The sequence below is a fragment of the Phasianus colchicus genome, chromosome 11 (assembly GCF_987193195.1).
Source record: "Phasianus colchicus chromosome 11, bPhaCol1.hap1.1, whole genome shotgun sequence".
NCBI lineage: Eukaryota > Metazoa > Chordata > Aves > Galliformes > Phasianidae > Phasianus > Phasianus colchicus.
Genome location: NC_143446.1, coordinates 2,435,966 through 2,448,547, shown reverse-complemented (window position 1 = coordinate 2,448,547; position 12,582 = coordinate 2,435,966). Strand labels below are relative to the sequence as shown.

General features: G+C 43.0%; 1 protein-coding gene across 4 annotated transcripts in view; it reads left to right on the top strand.

The window, feature by feature from the left end:
* STAB1 (stabilin 1) overlaps positions 1-12,582 on the top strand; it is a 53,713-nt gene that overhangs the window by 15,684 nt on the left and 25,447 nt on the right. For 3 of the 4 annotated variants that reach the window (XM_090147941.1, XM_090147940.1, XM_031609438.2), the window contains 13 exons: positions 651-773; positions 2,664-2,810; positions 4,617-4,679; positions 5,438-5,551; positions 5,938-5,991; positions 7,044-7,124; positions 7,420-7,578; positions 7,749-7,811; positions 9,140-9,241; positions 10,280-10,366; positions 10,771-10,882; positions 11,392-11,575; positions 11,827-11,920. In XM_090147941.1, the coding sequence (XP_090004067.1) occupies positions 651-773; positions 2,664-2,810; positions 4,617-4,679; positions 5,438-5,551; positions 5,938-5,991; positions 7,044-7,124; positions 7,420-7,578; positions 7,749-7,811; positions 9,140-9,241; positions 10,280-10,366; positions 10,771-10,882; positions 11,392-11,575; positions 11,827-11,920 (1,383 nt within the window). Of the gene's footprint in view, positions 1-650; positions 774-2,663; positions 2,811-4,616; positions 4,680-5,437; positions 5,552-5,937; positions 5,992-6,070; positions 6,252-7,043; positions 7,125-7,419; positions 7,579-7,748; positions 7,812-9,139; positions 9,242-10,279; positions 10,367-10,770; positions 10,883-11,391; positions 11,576-11,826; positions 11,921-12,582 lie in introns of those variants that run through there. The other variant, XM_090147942.1, reaches the window with a different exon arrangement.

Genomic DNA, 12,582 nt, shown 5'->3' with positions numbered 1-12,582 from the left:
GCAGGGACAAGAGTTAGAGAGTTCTGGGCTTCTGGTAGATCCTATGGGTCACGTTATGATTTTATTAATTTTAATTAAATTCTGTTCATTTGCAGTAGTTTTTGTGCAGTCATTTAATACCTTGTTGAGCAGAGCTTTCTACTAGTACAAGTCCATCCTGTGCTGAGGCCATAGTGGCAATTCCTGTAATAGTAGAAAATAGATCAAGACAGAGCCTTCTAGTCTACCTGTTCCCAAAGGATTAGTTCCACCTAAGTCATATCAACAGCTGATTGTCTTAAGAAATCACTAGTGATGAAAAACCCAGAAAACAAAGAAAGGTAAATTCAGCAGATTAGGCCACCTACATGGACCAACATAAACAGAGATTGTGTGTGCAGAGCTTAGGCAAGTATTGTAATCTTGACCATGCGGGAATAGTTTTAAAACTGTCCAGGTCCTGTAGGTTTCTTTTCAGGGGATTCTTCTAAAATCACTTTCAAATGAATCAGTCTCCCTGTGTTTGCCACAGTGCTTCTCCAGTGATGCAAAATGAAGATGGAGGCTCAATATTATATGCACAGCTTTTTTGTTATAGTAATGTTAGGGCTCGTTAATTAAATGAAGTTTTTGAAAGAGCATACAATTTCTCTTCTCTGTGTATCCCAAAGGATACCACTGCTGCAGATTTGTGCAGGATGCACATTGTTCCTGGTCTGCATTTGATAGAAGACATGGTTAAAGCCAAGACTATGTGGACCTTGTCAGGACATCGGCTGACATTCAGTAAACAGGTAAAGGAACTCGTGAACTGAAGTCCAGGACTGCTGTTTTTGTGTAGGACTGACCAGAGTTTGGGCACATGGTTTCCTCAGTGTGCTTTCTTAATGAGAAAACTGTTTTTCTCTAATCAGCATGCCTGTGATCACAACAGTTTTTCATTTTCACTTCTCACAGAGAATAATGAAGTTTTAAGAGATGGCGATGTCACAGATTTCTTAGGTTATAATCTACTTTTCAGGGCAAAAATCTTTTGATACTTATCGTGTATCTTTATGTCTAGTTAAAAATAGTCACTTCTCTGCTCCTTGGTTCTTACCACCCACTTGAAATGTGCACACAGGCGTGGTGTGAAACTGCTTCCATTTCTTTAGCCTCAAGAAGCAAAGTAGTTGTTGAGTTTTAAGGTGGATGCACATCTGAACGCATCTGTTTGGTCAACTGTGGATCAAGCTGTCAGAGACAGACTGTCCTGATGTGTCCTGATAGTCCTGGGGCAAAAAAAAGTATGCAGGTGGGAAGAAAAGGCTGGAAAGTTGTAATTGTTCTTGCTTAGCAAGAGACTGTATCGAAGTGGTTTCCAGTTGTTCCTGTTCTAGAGGATGCTCTTTTATCAGCTTGTTGTACAGACAGTAATGCTGTTGTCTCCCAGCAAGATCCTTTGTGGGATCCAAAGCAAGATGTTTTGAGGATAAACAAGCAAATGTTTCTGCAAACAACCAGTCAGGCAGAGCCTGACTCCTAAACCTGGTAAAAATGTTTCTGTAGTCTGCATATGCATTCTGGAGAAGAAAGCTTTTCTCTGCAATGTTACCAACTGCAATGTTCTGCAGCAGTCACCCTTTGGGCTGAATGCTTCTCCTTGGAGCTCATGTTCTCAGACACAGTAAATGCTGAGTATCTCCTCTTCCAATTACCCTATTTGTTCCTTTTCTCCTTTTCAACTGACTCATGTTTTCCATGATCCACTGTTCTCTCTCCATCCTGCACATTTCCGGTATGCTCGTCCACAGCTGGCCAAGGGAGAGCCAGACTTTTCCTCTCTGAGGATCCAGCCTTGGCCTTGAGGTCTGGGTTGTAATACATGCACCCTGCCTGCACCGAAAGTACAAAGCACTATTTGGAGCTGGGGCATCTGAACAGGACTTATCAATGGTCTTTATACATTTCTTTCCTGTTTATTTACTCAGGAGTCTTTTGATCCAGGAAGTCTTTGTTACAGCCAGACTTCCCAGAGATGTGAACTGAAGTGAAGGTCAGGGAGGAGCAGTTCAGGAAGAGCACAGAGAAGTTGTGCATGCCTGTACCCAGGTTATGGCTGCAGCACCAGTACCTTGGGGCTCACTTTAAAAGTGCACCTCTCATGCACCTCTGTACACCCACCTTCAGTGCATGATTGTGCACACTATGGAAGGACCAGACACACACCTTACAATTTAGAGAGCCTGACTGTTTGGGCTTTGTTATGGAGCACCTTGTTGCTTTAGGAGCTAATAAAAGCTTCAATCAGAGCTGTAGTTTCAGGACTGCTTCCAAATGCTGTGTTTTGGTGCCCAGAAGGCAGCATGCCTCTCTCTTTGTGCTTGGCAGCTCAGTGCAGCAGGTTGGTGATGGAGGTTCCACAGCTGGGAGCAAGCATTCACGCTCACACAAACCTAAATCTAGAGATGACTGTCCCAGATTAGGTCTTCTTTCTCTGATAAGGTTTCAGAATACTCCAGGATGGAGATACTACCCACACTCATGTAGGGGTGAGATGTTTGTTCTACACTGAGGGCATCCTGTATATTTACTTTTTCCAGAGTAAACCCAATTGTGTCTTCACTTTGCTAACCCAATGATTATATAGATCTGTTGTGATCCCTTGAATATATACATGAAAATAACCTTGTGATGTTACCCAGGCACACACCAAATCATTTCGATACCAAGATGTGCCAGGGGAGCTGTACAACGTTCTGCAGCCAGATCTCCCAGCAGTCAATGGTATTATACATATTGTTGACACCCTGAGGAAAAAAAGTAACGCTGACAACATTGGAAACCCACAGGTATGCATTTCTACTTCTTCTGTTTTATAGCATGGTAGAATAAATATTTTAAAAATATCCATTTCTGTGGTTGAGATCCTTTAATCAGCGAGGTATTTTTAAAAGAAAAAGGCTGTTCAATTTGTTTTCAACTCCAGAGAAACATACCTTTAAAAGTAGCTAACAGCATGGCACAAGCCAGATACGGTCTTTGCAGTGATGCTTTCACAGTGCTTGGATAAGTAGAGTTCTTATTTCATGAGTAAGGTCACTCCCTTCATAGCAAATAAGCTCTTTTGCTGTTGTACCTTACAGGAGAGTAATGGCATAAATACTGAAAAAGTATTTTACATATAAAGTTGAAATTAAGATTTGCTTTCTATGGGCTCTACTGCATTTTGAAATTATATTCAGAAATGTTAACTTTGCATTAGAAGTATGTGAAATGAGGACAAATAATCACTACAGACCATTGCAATTTGAAGTAGTGTCTTGTGTTTTGGACACTGGGCAGAGATTTAGGAGTTATAGGTTCAGTCTCTGCTTCTGCTGAGCACATTTTCCTGTTAACTGGGAAAAGTTTTTGCTGTAGCTCCTTCATTGCTATGTCTGAGCACTTTCATATTGTTTCTATATGCAGAAAGAAGGCCCTATTACCTACTGGCTGGTTGCAAAAAAAATTCACATAGAATGACATAAGTTCTTTGATTTGGTTGTTTGCACCACTGTCATTAATCTGTAACAATAGTTGAATTGTGTGATATTATGGTTATATCTTGTGTTTAAAAAGTAGATAGAATATTGTGTTAAGCATTAGTAGTTCCTGAGCTGAAGTGCCCTGAGGATGGTTGTCAGTGGCATAAGTTTTGGGTGTGCATGTGGACTTAAAAGTGCCCATTGCTGATGAACTAAAGATGCTCACCACCTGCATGAGGATGTCTTCCAAAAAGGACTGTCTAAAATCCAGAGGGATCGTGGGGCTGAGCTCAGTGTCTTCATGCCTCAGTGTCTGCAGAGGAGGGTTTGCATCTACTCTGGCTGTGGGGCAGGCTGAGCAGGCTTTACGAATTTCTCTAAGTTTTGGGTACTCAGCACAACACTGCTGATGTATAGGCTCACATTGTGATGGCTGAAAAAAACACCTTTGAGAAGATGGCACAATTTGTTTTGTCCTACAAAGGGTGATCTTCATCTGCAGTCCAAGAAGAGCGTGCAGTGAGGTGTGGAGGTGCATGGCATTAGGGGATGCCAGAAGCTGCTTTGGGTCAGGGTGTGAGCAAGGGACTGGTGGAAACCAGCACCATCCAAGTACATCCAGCATTATGGCACTGACATAGAGGCAGCTTGCTCAGGGAAGGCAAGACAGCAAGCGTGCTCTCTGAAGGCTTCTATTTCCAATGTGATGTCAGGTGTATGCATGTGGGTTGTATTTTCTCAGTACTGGGGCTTGTTTGCAGGTGGCAAAATGAACTCTTGCCCTCAAATCAGAAGAGGTTTGAGATGAAAGGGCAGATCCTCAGTCTACCAGCCCAGTTCTGCACAACTACAAGTTTCATCTGCAGCTGGGAGTTGGCAAACAAAAGAATGCTCAAGTGCATGATAAACCTAGAAACTCTGGTTTGCTGCACATGAGAACGAGTCTGTGTCTAAGCTGCTGTAGGCTCAGTCCTTGCTCGGCCCACTGGCCAAAAAAATGTTTTTGAATCCACTGAGACTTTCTGTAGGCTTGAAGCATGGCGATCCTTAAGTAGCAACTGTCATTCCAGTTTGTGCTCAGACTTTGCTGCAACCCTGGTCATTTTTCTCTCTCTTTGTATCTTCTTGCAGAAAACCATTGGGGAGATCCTTGCTTCCACGGAGATCTTCAGTCGATTTGAAACTATACTGGAGGTAAGCATGTTTATGTCTGCCCCAGGAAGATGTGGCATTCCTGCTGTGCACTGCCTGCTGGTGTTTTTGTGGGAATTTTGGGTAACATTTCAATGCATCTCAGTTATTTGGCTTTCTGGATGCTTTTGTCTGACTCACTTCTTATTTTGATTATAAGCATATGTAATGGAAACATCAGCACAACCAGCAAGCATACAAGTGTCTTTACCACTTTCTTCTCCACCTCTCCTTCCCATCTTCAGATCATGATTAGTTCTTGACTATTGTGCCTGTAAAAGAGCAAACATTACATGTCTTCCCGTGTCAACATGGGCTGAAGCTGCCTGTTGGTTTGGTGTAGATATCTACGTAAATACAGTACTCAGGTTATAAACGTTTGAAGCTGCTCCCAGGCTTCATTTAGCTAATATTTTTACAATATTAACACAAAATTAACTAAGTTCAACTGTGATTATAAGCTTTCTCTCTTTTTCTTCTTCTACAGCAAAAAGGTACCAGTTTAGTATCTGTACTTAAAGCCCAGGGAGTGTTAGTTCAGTGCTCTCTTTCACATAGCTGCACTCACACCAGTGACTGCACTGCTCAGCCCATTTTTATGGCATTTACATCTGCTTAATGACAAGCCTTGTCTCTTGTCCATACCAGCTTTTCAATCTCTACACCTGGTGGGTTGCTTACAGATTTCTCTCCCTTTCAGATAGATCTCCCTTGCTAATTCATGTTGTGTCCATTGATGAAATCTTTTATTGTTTTTGCAGAACTGTGGCCTGCCAGCAATACTGGACGGGCCAGGCCCCTTTACTGTATTTGTACCCAGCAATGATGGTGTGGATAAATTAAGAGATGGAAGGCTCATTTATCTTTTCACAGAGGTGAGGGCTCGTAATTCTCTAACACATCTTGAACTAGGTGTGTTGCAATGGGCTGTGCTGGCGTAGCTTGAGCAAGGTATCTGGTCACTGCTGCAAGTTGTCTTTCCTGCAGCTGGCTAACCCATGTCTCTCTTTCTATGAGGCTTTGGGAGACAACTGAAGGCTGGTGGAACCTGTGATGATATTTAGCCAGATTGTTTAAGTCTGGTTTTGGGTTTTCTTCCCCTCTTTGTGCAGGGGAATATGAAGGAATTTATTTTCCAAGTGAAGTTGCTGCTGTAGTACATTGGCACTGTCAGTCATTTGTTAAAAGAAAATGTAATTGCCTCTTCTCACTCCTGAGCATTGAAGGGCTGTCCAATTATTATGCTCTCTTCTTTCCTTAGGGCATAAATAAGCTCCAGGAACTTGTGAAACATCATATCTACTCTTCAGCAGCGGTAAGGCAGGCAGCACTAATCCTAGATAATTGGAGCCCTTTGGGCCAACATGTAATCACCTATGTTGTTTGGCACGAAGGTTGGAGTATTGAAATGGAGGCAAAATATTTACCATGAAAGTAGTTGCCAAAAGACTGGTGCACTTCCATCATGAATCTGCTCCTTTTCCCTTCTGCTTGGGCCCCATTGGTGATTAGTGATGGAAAACTGTTGTGAGTGAGCCTATGCTGTGTGCTGGCACCACGTTGCTGTGTGGCAGGGTAAATAAAATTAATACATGCATTAACAAGACTTTTTCACTTATGCAATAAGCAAGATAAATGTTTGAAATTATTAACTTACTCTAAAGGCTTTTTGTATACTCCAGCATCATGGTACAGTATATTCTAATCACATATCAATATTATGCCAGTCTTTTGCTGAGGAGGAATGTCAGTCCTTAGAATTTTCTTAATTCCAACACAGAAAACAAGCATCACTTCAGCAAAACAGCAAAGCACAGTTTTTCTTGCAGCTGATGAACAACAACATTTGCAATAAGCTAAACTACTTATTTTAATAAATTGTTGGGCACAAAAGTAGTGATTATCATAGTTTTTAGAATTTCTGTCAAACCCTTATGTTCAAGTTTCTGTGCAGTAACTGCAGTTTACATTTCCCCTGCCTTTAGAAATAAGCTTTTTTATTAGATCAGAATGAATTACCTGCTGTGCTTCTGGCTCAGCTTTACTTGTTCATTCAATATGCCCTGTATTACCTGTATCAACAGGAGACACTAGTAACAGCAACTTGATATGCTGGACCCAAGGAATGAAAACCAAGGCCACTGCCACTGCTGTGTTTTTTGTATTGCAAATGATTCACACCAAGTGAATTTCCCTTTGGGCAATTGTGCATGTTTGAGATATTTCATTAAATGTAAATGGTAAAGTCTAAATCCCCTTCAGAAGTATTTTTAGGTGAAGGAAATTGTGAAAGAACTCCATAAGCTCTACTAAAATGGCTCTGCTTATTCATGATGCTGTCCCTCCATGGCATTGTTTTTTTTTCAGATGACTGTGGAGAAACTGATAATGACACCACACATCGTAACAATGGCTAACCAGATACTGTCTATCAACATCAGTGCAGATGTAAGTATGGATCAAAACCCACTCAGGCAAACCTCCTGTTCTAAGAAAAAGTCTGGAGAAGGTTCTAAATAGTGACTTTTCAGCCTATCTCCATTTCCTCCTGTGCTTTAAAAATAGACTCAAATGGGGTCACTGAATTATTTTTCCTTCTTGTCCAACTAGTGACTTTACTGAATGGCTTGACTGTGTGTGGTTGCACTTAATGTTGATACCATCTCTTTCCTGCATTGGTGTTATGTAGTCAATGCAGTCTAATGGGATAAAATGCAGATAAATTATTTGTGTTTCACATCAGGGAAGAATTATGATGGATGACTCAGAGATCCCCTTAAACATGAGAAACATTGTGGCATCAAATGGTATTATTCATACCGTGGACGGCATCTTCATCCCTCCTTCAATAATTCCCATTTTGCCTCACAGATGCAATGAAGAACAACACAAAATTGTGACCGTAAGTCAACTTTCAACCCTGTTTCAGAGTGTGGAAACTCCCTCCTAAGAATGCTTCTGATACATGTGATGTTTTGGATATACAGTGGGAATAGTAGCTCTATGTCATTCTTGGAATGGGGAAGGGGTTCACTGAGAAGATGAAGTTTTCCACTCTTGTTTTCTTAACAGGGCTCTTGTGTGGATTGTGAGGCTCTCAACAGCAGTGTTTGCCCACCTGGCAGCAGAGAAATGGTGATTATTTCTGGGTATTTCTATAATTTCTTCTTTACATGGTGATATACAAGCACACTGTGACAGATAATTGCAAACGCAAGGCATTTACAAACAAATGCAGTGCAGGAAAGTCAGTTGGTAGAGGAGAACAGCACAGCTTGTTAGAGGATCCATGTCCACCACAGCCATTCACTGCCATCTGACTGTCAGTCTCTGCTAAATTGAACTGTAGATGTGCAACTCTTTCCTGCTTACACACTGTGTCTTCCAGGTTCTCCAAATTACCAGAACCAGACCTGATCACTCCAGTAATACCACTGCTTGTGTTGTGGCCAGGGAATCACAGCAAGCTTTATTCACTGCAGAGAGTGAGAGACAATTTATCCTTGGCTTGTGATCACTACTGATTTAGAATGAGCAGAATTAGCTGAAGGTGGAGTAAGGAGGAGCAGGCAGGGTGCTGGCATTAAGACTTATCCCACACTGGGTTCTGCAGAACAGCAGTTTCCAGGAAATTCCTCTCTGAAGGCCAGGCCTGAGTCACTGCCTCTGAAAGTCAGACAGGTGTTCACCACTGTTAATTGTCGGGTGTCTTCTGTTGGCTCTGCATGTTGGGATTACTTGCTTGTGCTGTCTCAGCATGAACCATGGAATGGCTTGGGCTGGAAGGGACCTCAGGGATCACCGAATTCCAACCTCCCTGCCACAGGCAGGGTCACCACCCTCCAGATCTGGTATTAGGCCAGGTTGCCCAGCGTCCTGTGAATGTAGGAAGTGGAGCTCTGCAAAATCTACAGCCAATTTTTCCTCAAGTTGAGGCAGGTGCAGCAGAATCAATGCCTGTGTGTTACTCCTGGTGTATTTAAGCAGATATTATTTGCAGTCCTTTCCATTCCCTGTCCCTCTGTCTCACCTCCACCCCTATAGCCATCTCCCTCCCCTCCCTTTCTTTCCCGTTCTCACCCTCCCTCTGTCATTCCCTCTTCCTCTCCCCATCTTCCCCACTCTTTTCCCGTGCTTTTCACCTCCTCTTTCTTACCCTCTATTTCTCCCCCATTTCCTTCCCTCTCTTTCTCACCTCTCTCCTCTCTCCCCATCCTTTCCCCCTGCTTGTGCTCCCTTTTTTATCACACATACAATTGTTAGAATAAAAGAGCATTGAAAGGAAACCTCTTGGGCTCCTCGTGTTCTGGGATCATTTGTACTGGGATCGTGTTCACCTTGGCTCCTCTGTGAACTTCCTTAGCTCAGGGTCGGTCACAGTTGCTATCTGCAGCAAGAAGAGCAGAGGGGAAGGTTACCAAGCAGATATAACCAGGCAGCACTGACTTGATTTGTTTCTACAGGAACTAACACCATTCCCAAAAGAATGTGTCTACATCCATGATCCACAAGGACTGAATGTCCTGAAGAGGGGGTGTGCCCGGTACTGCAATCAGACCATTGTGGTGAGTGTGATGGAAGGCTGTACCCCTTTGAAAGGAGCTCAACTTTGCTTTGCCCGATCCATGGAGAAGGAATCCAGTGCCTTGAGTTGAGCAAGGATGGGTTGGGAGACAAGGGAGGGCTGTCCCATGCAAAGGTCTGTCTCCAGGACCAGGAGGTGGGTTGACTGCCCACCCTTCTTTGGTAGACGAGGAGCAGAACACAGCACTAGCCTGCTATGAACATCAGAAAGCAGCTCAGTTCAGCTCCAGTACATTAAATAAATGTACTGCGCATCAGTTTCAACCAGCCAAGCCAGAGGGAGCCACCTCTGGGACAAATGGTGTGATGTTCTCCAAGTTTTAACCATGTCTCCCAGAGGAAGCAGGGCACAGTGAAAGTGCCATAAGCTGTGAAGTGATTGCATCCTGTTTACGAAGCACTGTCAGATGGATCAGAAAAGTGGCTCTTGTAGAGTTTACGGACCTCACATTTGACAGCTTTTGAGCTGTCCCAGTGCCAACTATACAGAAAGATTTGCAAGTATCTCATTAAACAACAGACGGATGTTTGTCCTGTGATTCCTCTTTTGTTGGTCATTGTGATAAGGTTTGCAATCCAGGGCTGCTACCTCCCTCCCAAAGAAGTACAGAGTGATGATAAATGAGGAGCTAGTGGGACAATATTATTGGTGAAATAAAGAGAAACGTGGGCATAAAAAAGTCATAAAAAATGAAACAAAAACCAATTAGAAAGTAGTGGTTTATGTTGAAAAGAACTGGCTGCAATCAGAAAGAGGGGAATCTTTGGAAAACATTTTTAGAATTAAAGCTAAATGTTATGTTTCGACTTGATCTTAAAGGTCTTTTTCAATCTAAATGAGTGTACAGTTCTAAGTATGAGTGTTCTTAGAAACGCAGATAACAAATGAGGCAGTCTATTTCAGTATAGCCTGTGATCACAGGAAGGAGAACCTGGATTTCAGAACTGTGAGAGCAGGACAACTCCAGGCAATACATTCTATGTCACTTGATGCCTTAAGGATTTTGCTTTTGTCTCAGAAACCTGGGTGCTGCGAAGGATTCTTTGGTCCAGACTGCATACCATGCCCAGGGGGATATACCAACCCGTGCTATGGCCGGGGAAATGTAAGTATGAAAAATCCTGCTGTGCTGCAATGAGAAGTTGAGTCAGGGTGGTTAGAAAGAGTAGTTTGCTTATTTCTTTTGAAATGGCAATGTAGGGTATTTTTTCTTTATGGTAACAGTTGTTCTAGATAAGTGTAATTCTGGATTTGTGCTCCAGGCCTAAGCCCAAAGCATTGGCCACAGAACATCCAGGGAAGATGGCATGTATTCATCAGCAGGCTTTAGCTTTTCAGCTCTAATGTGAATCATGTCGTGGCTTTTGAAGGCAACACTGACTAAGTGGGATTTTGTATTACTACCACCACTCTTCAAAGTCCTGTTTTTTACTGCAACTGTCAGAAATGCTTGGCTTTGCCTTCGTTTGCTGAGTTTCTGTATCATTTGCATTTTTTGTTTCTTTCCAGTGCAGCGATGGCATAGATGGGAATGGCAACTGCCAGTGTTTTGAAGGTTTCAAAGGAATAGCCTGCCACATCTGTTCAAACCCAAACAAACATGGCGAGAACTGTGATGAAGGTTGGTAATTCTGAGAGAGAGACTACAGCAAAATGTAGGGCTAAGGTAGAGAGCAGGTTTGTGTATCCAGGGCTCCCCTCATGCAAGACCAGTGCTGTGAAAGAAGTGATGGAAATGTCATTGCAAGTGTCCCATCAAACAGCAGCAGAGAAAACATGGCTAATATGACAGTGGTAATACAGGTCTTGGAAACTGGACAAATGTAGGTGTGCAACTTTGGTGCACATCTCTCCTGTTAAAAGACATTTTCATTTCCCACTTACCAAGGACCTTGTGTTTGATGGTTTAAGTTTGAGCCTGTCTTTAGAAGCACATAAACCTCTTGGACCCAGGCAGTCCCAGTATCTGTTCCCTAGCCATGTTTTGGTGAATGTCTCTCTGCTGGCACCCCTCTATTAAGAACTGGAATGATCACTTGATGTCATGGGATTGTGAAGGAAAGATGAGAACCTACAAAACCCCATTGGTGTGGTGGCTTCAAGTCTGATCTTTCTTCATATCCTTGACAGATTGTGGCTGTGTCCATGGTGTGTGTGACAACAGGCCTGGCAGTGGGGGTGTGTGTCAGTCCTGGTCCTGTAAGGAAGGCTATACTGGAAAATTCTGTGACAAGACCTCCATGAACTGTGGCCCGAGTGGGCTGTCCCAATACTGCCATCAGAATGCTGTCTGCAGCCTCAATGACACAGCAAGGTCAGTCTTTCTGGCACACACATTCAGGTGGGTGTGTTGTCACTGTATAGATATACACTGGCTGTGAGGCTGCCAACCCTGCAGTTGTGCATGCATCTTTGTGTACCTGTTGCACAGAATTGTTCAAGTGATGCAGCCAACCTGCAACATTAGAGATCAGGTTCTTGCTTGTTTGCAAGGCTCAAACCGTTGTTTTGCTCTCTGCTGTCTTAAGAAGGGGTTGTACTATCTTTTGTCCTTATATTTTTAAGGTGCATCTGCAAGGATGGATATGAAGGTGATGGGTTTTCCTGCCAGCCCATTGATCTGTGCAGCCAGCCAGAACGAGGAGGCTGTTCTTTGAATGTAAGTGAGGTTAGACTATCAAAGTGTGCAGAAAGAGCGCTGAACAGTCAGAGCAGGGATCCAGGACTCTCACATTTGTTGGGCACTGGTCTTGGCCTATCTTTCCTTATCTGTAAGGTGGGGCATAATAACAGCTACCTCAAGTCAGTCATTGTAAGGAGATGAGTCATTTGGTTGGTGGCCAAATGCAACACCTCAAGGATGAGTTGGCTGGTTGTCCAAATGTGTTGGCAGCCACAGAGATAAGCTGCACAGCTTTTTGTTTTGTATTCCTTTTCCCCTCATGCTCTCTTAATATGTGTTCAGGCTGTGCCTTGGCTGTGAGTTCCAACTCGTATTTCTAGTAACCTCCAAAACTGCATTATCATCCTTAGTAAGGAGTTGTGGTTCTGCACAATGGAAGCAACTACCAAATGGTCAGATCTCTCTGTGATTTTGATCCCTCAGTGAGAGGAATGCATAGAAGGAAATAGGATGGCACTGGATATACAGTAAATCTTTGCAGATAGAGAGCTGCAGTCATTGCTGCCTCCATGTCTGGGCAGAAAATTGTGCTCCTCCTCTTCAGGGAATATTTTTTTCTGTAATGGAAGAGCTTTTTGGGGTGGCAGGGATTGCCCCAGGAATTCTGAGCCACCTTAAACACAAGTGTCCACCTTTCT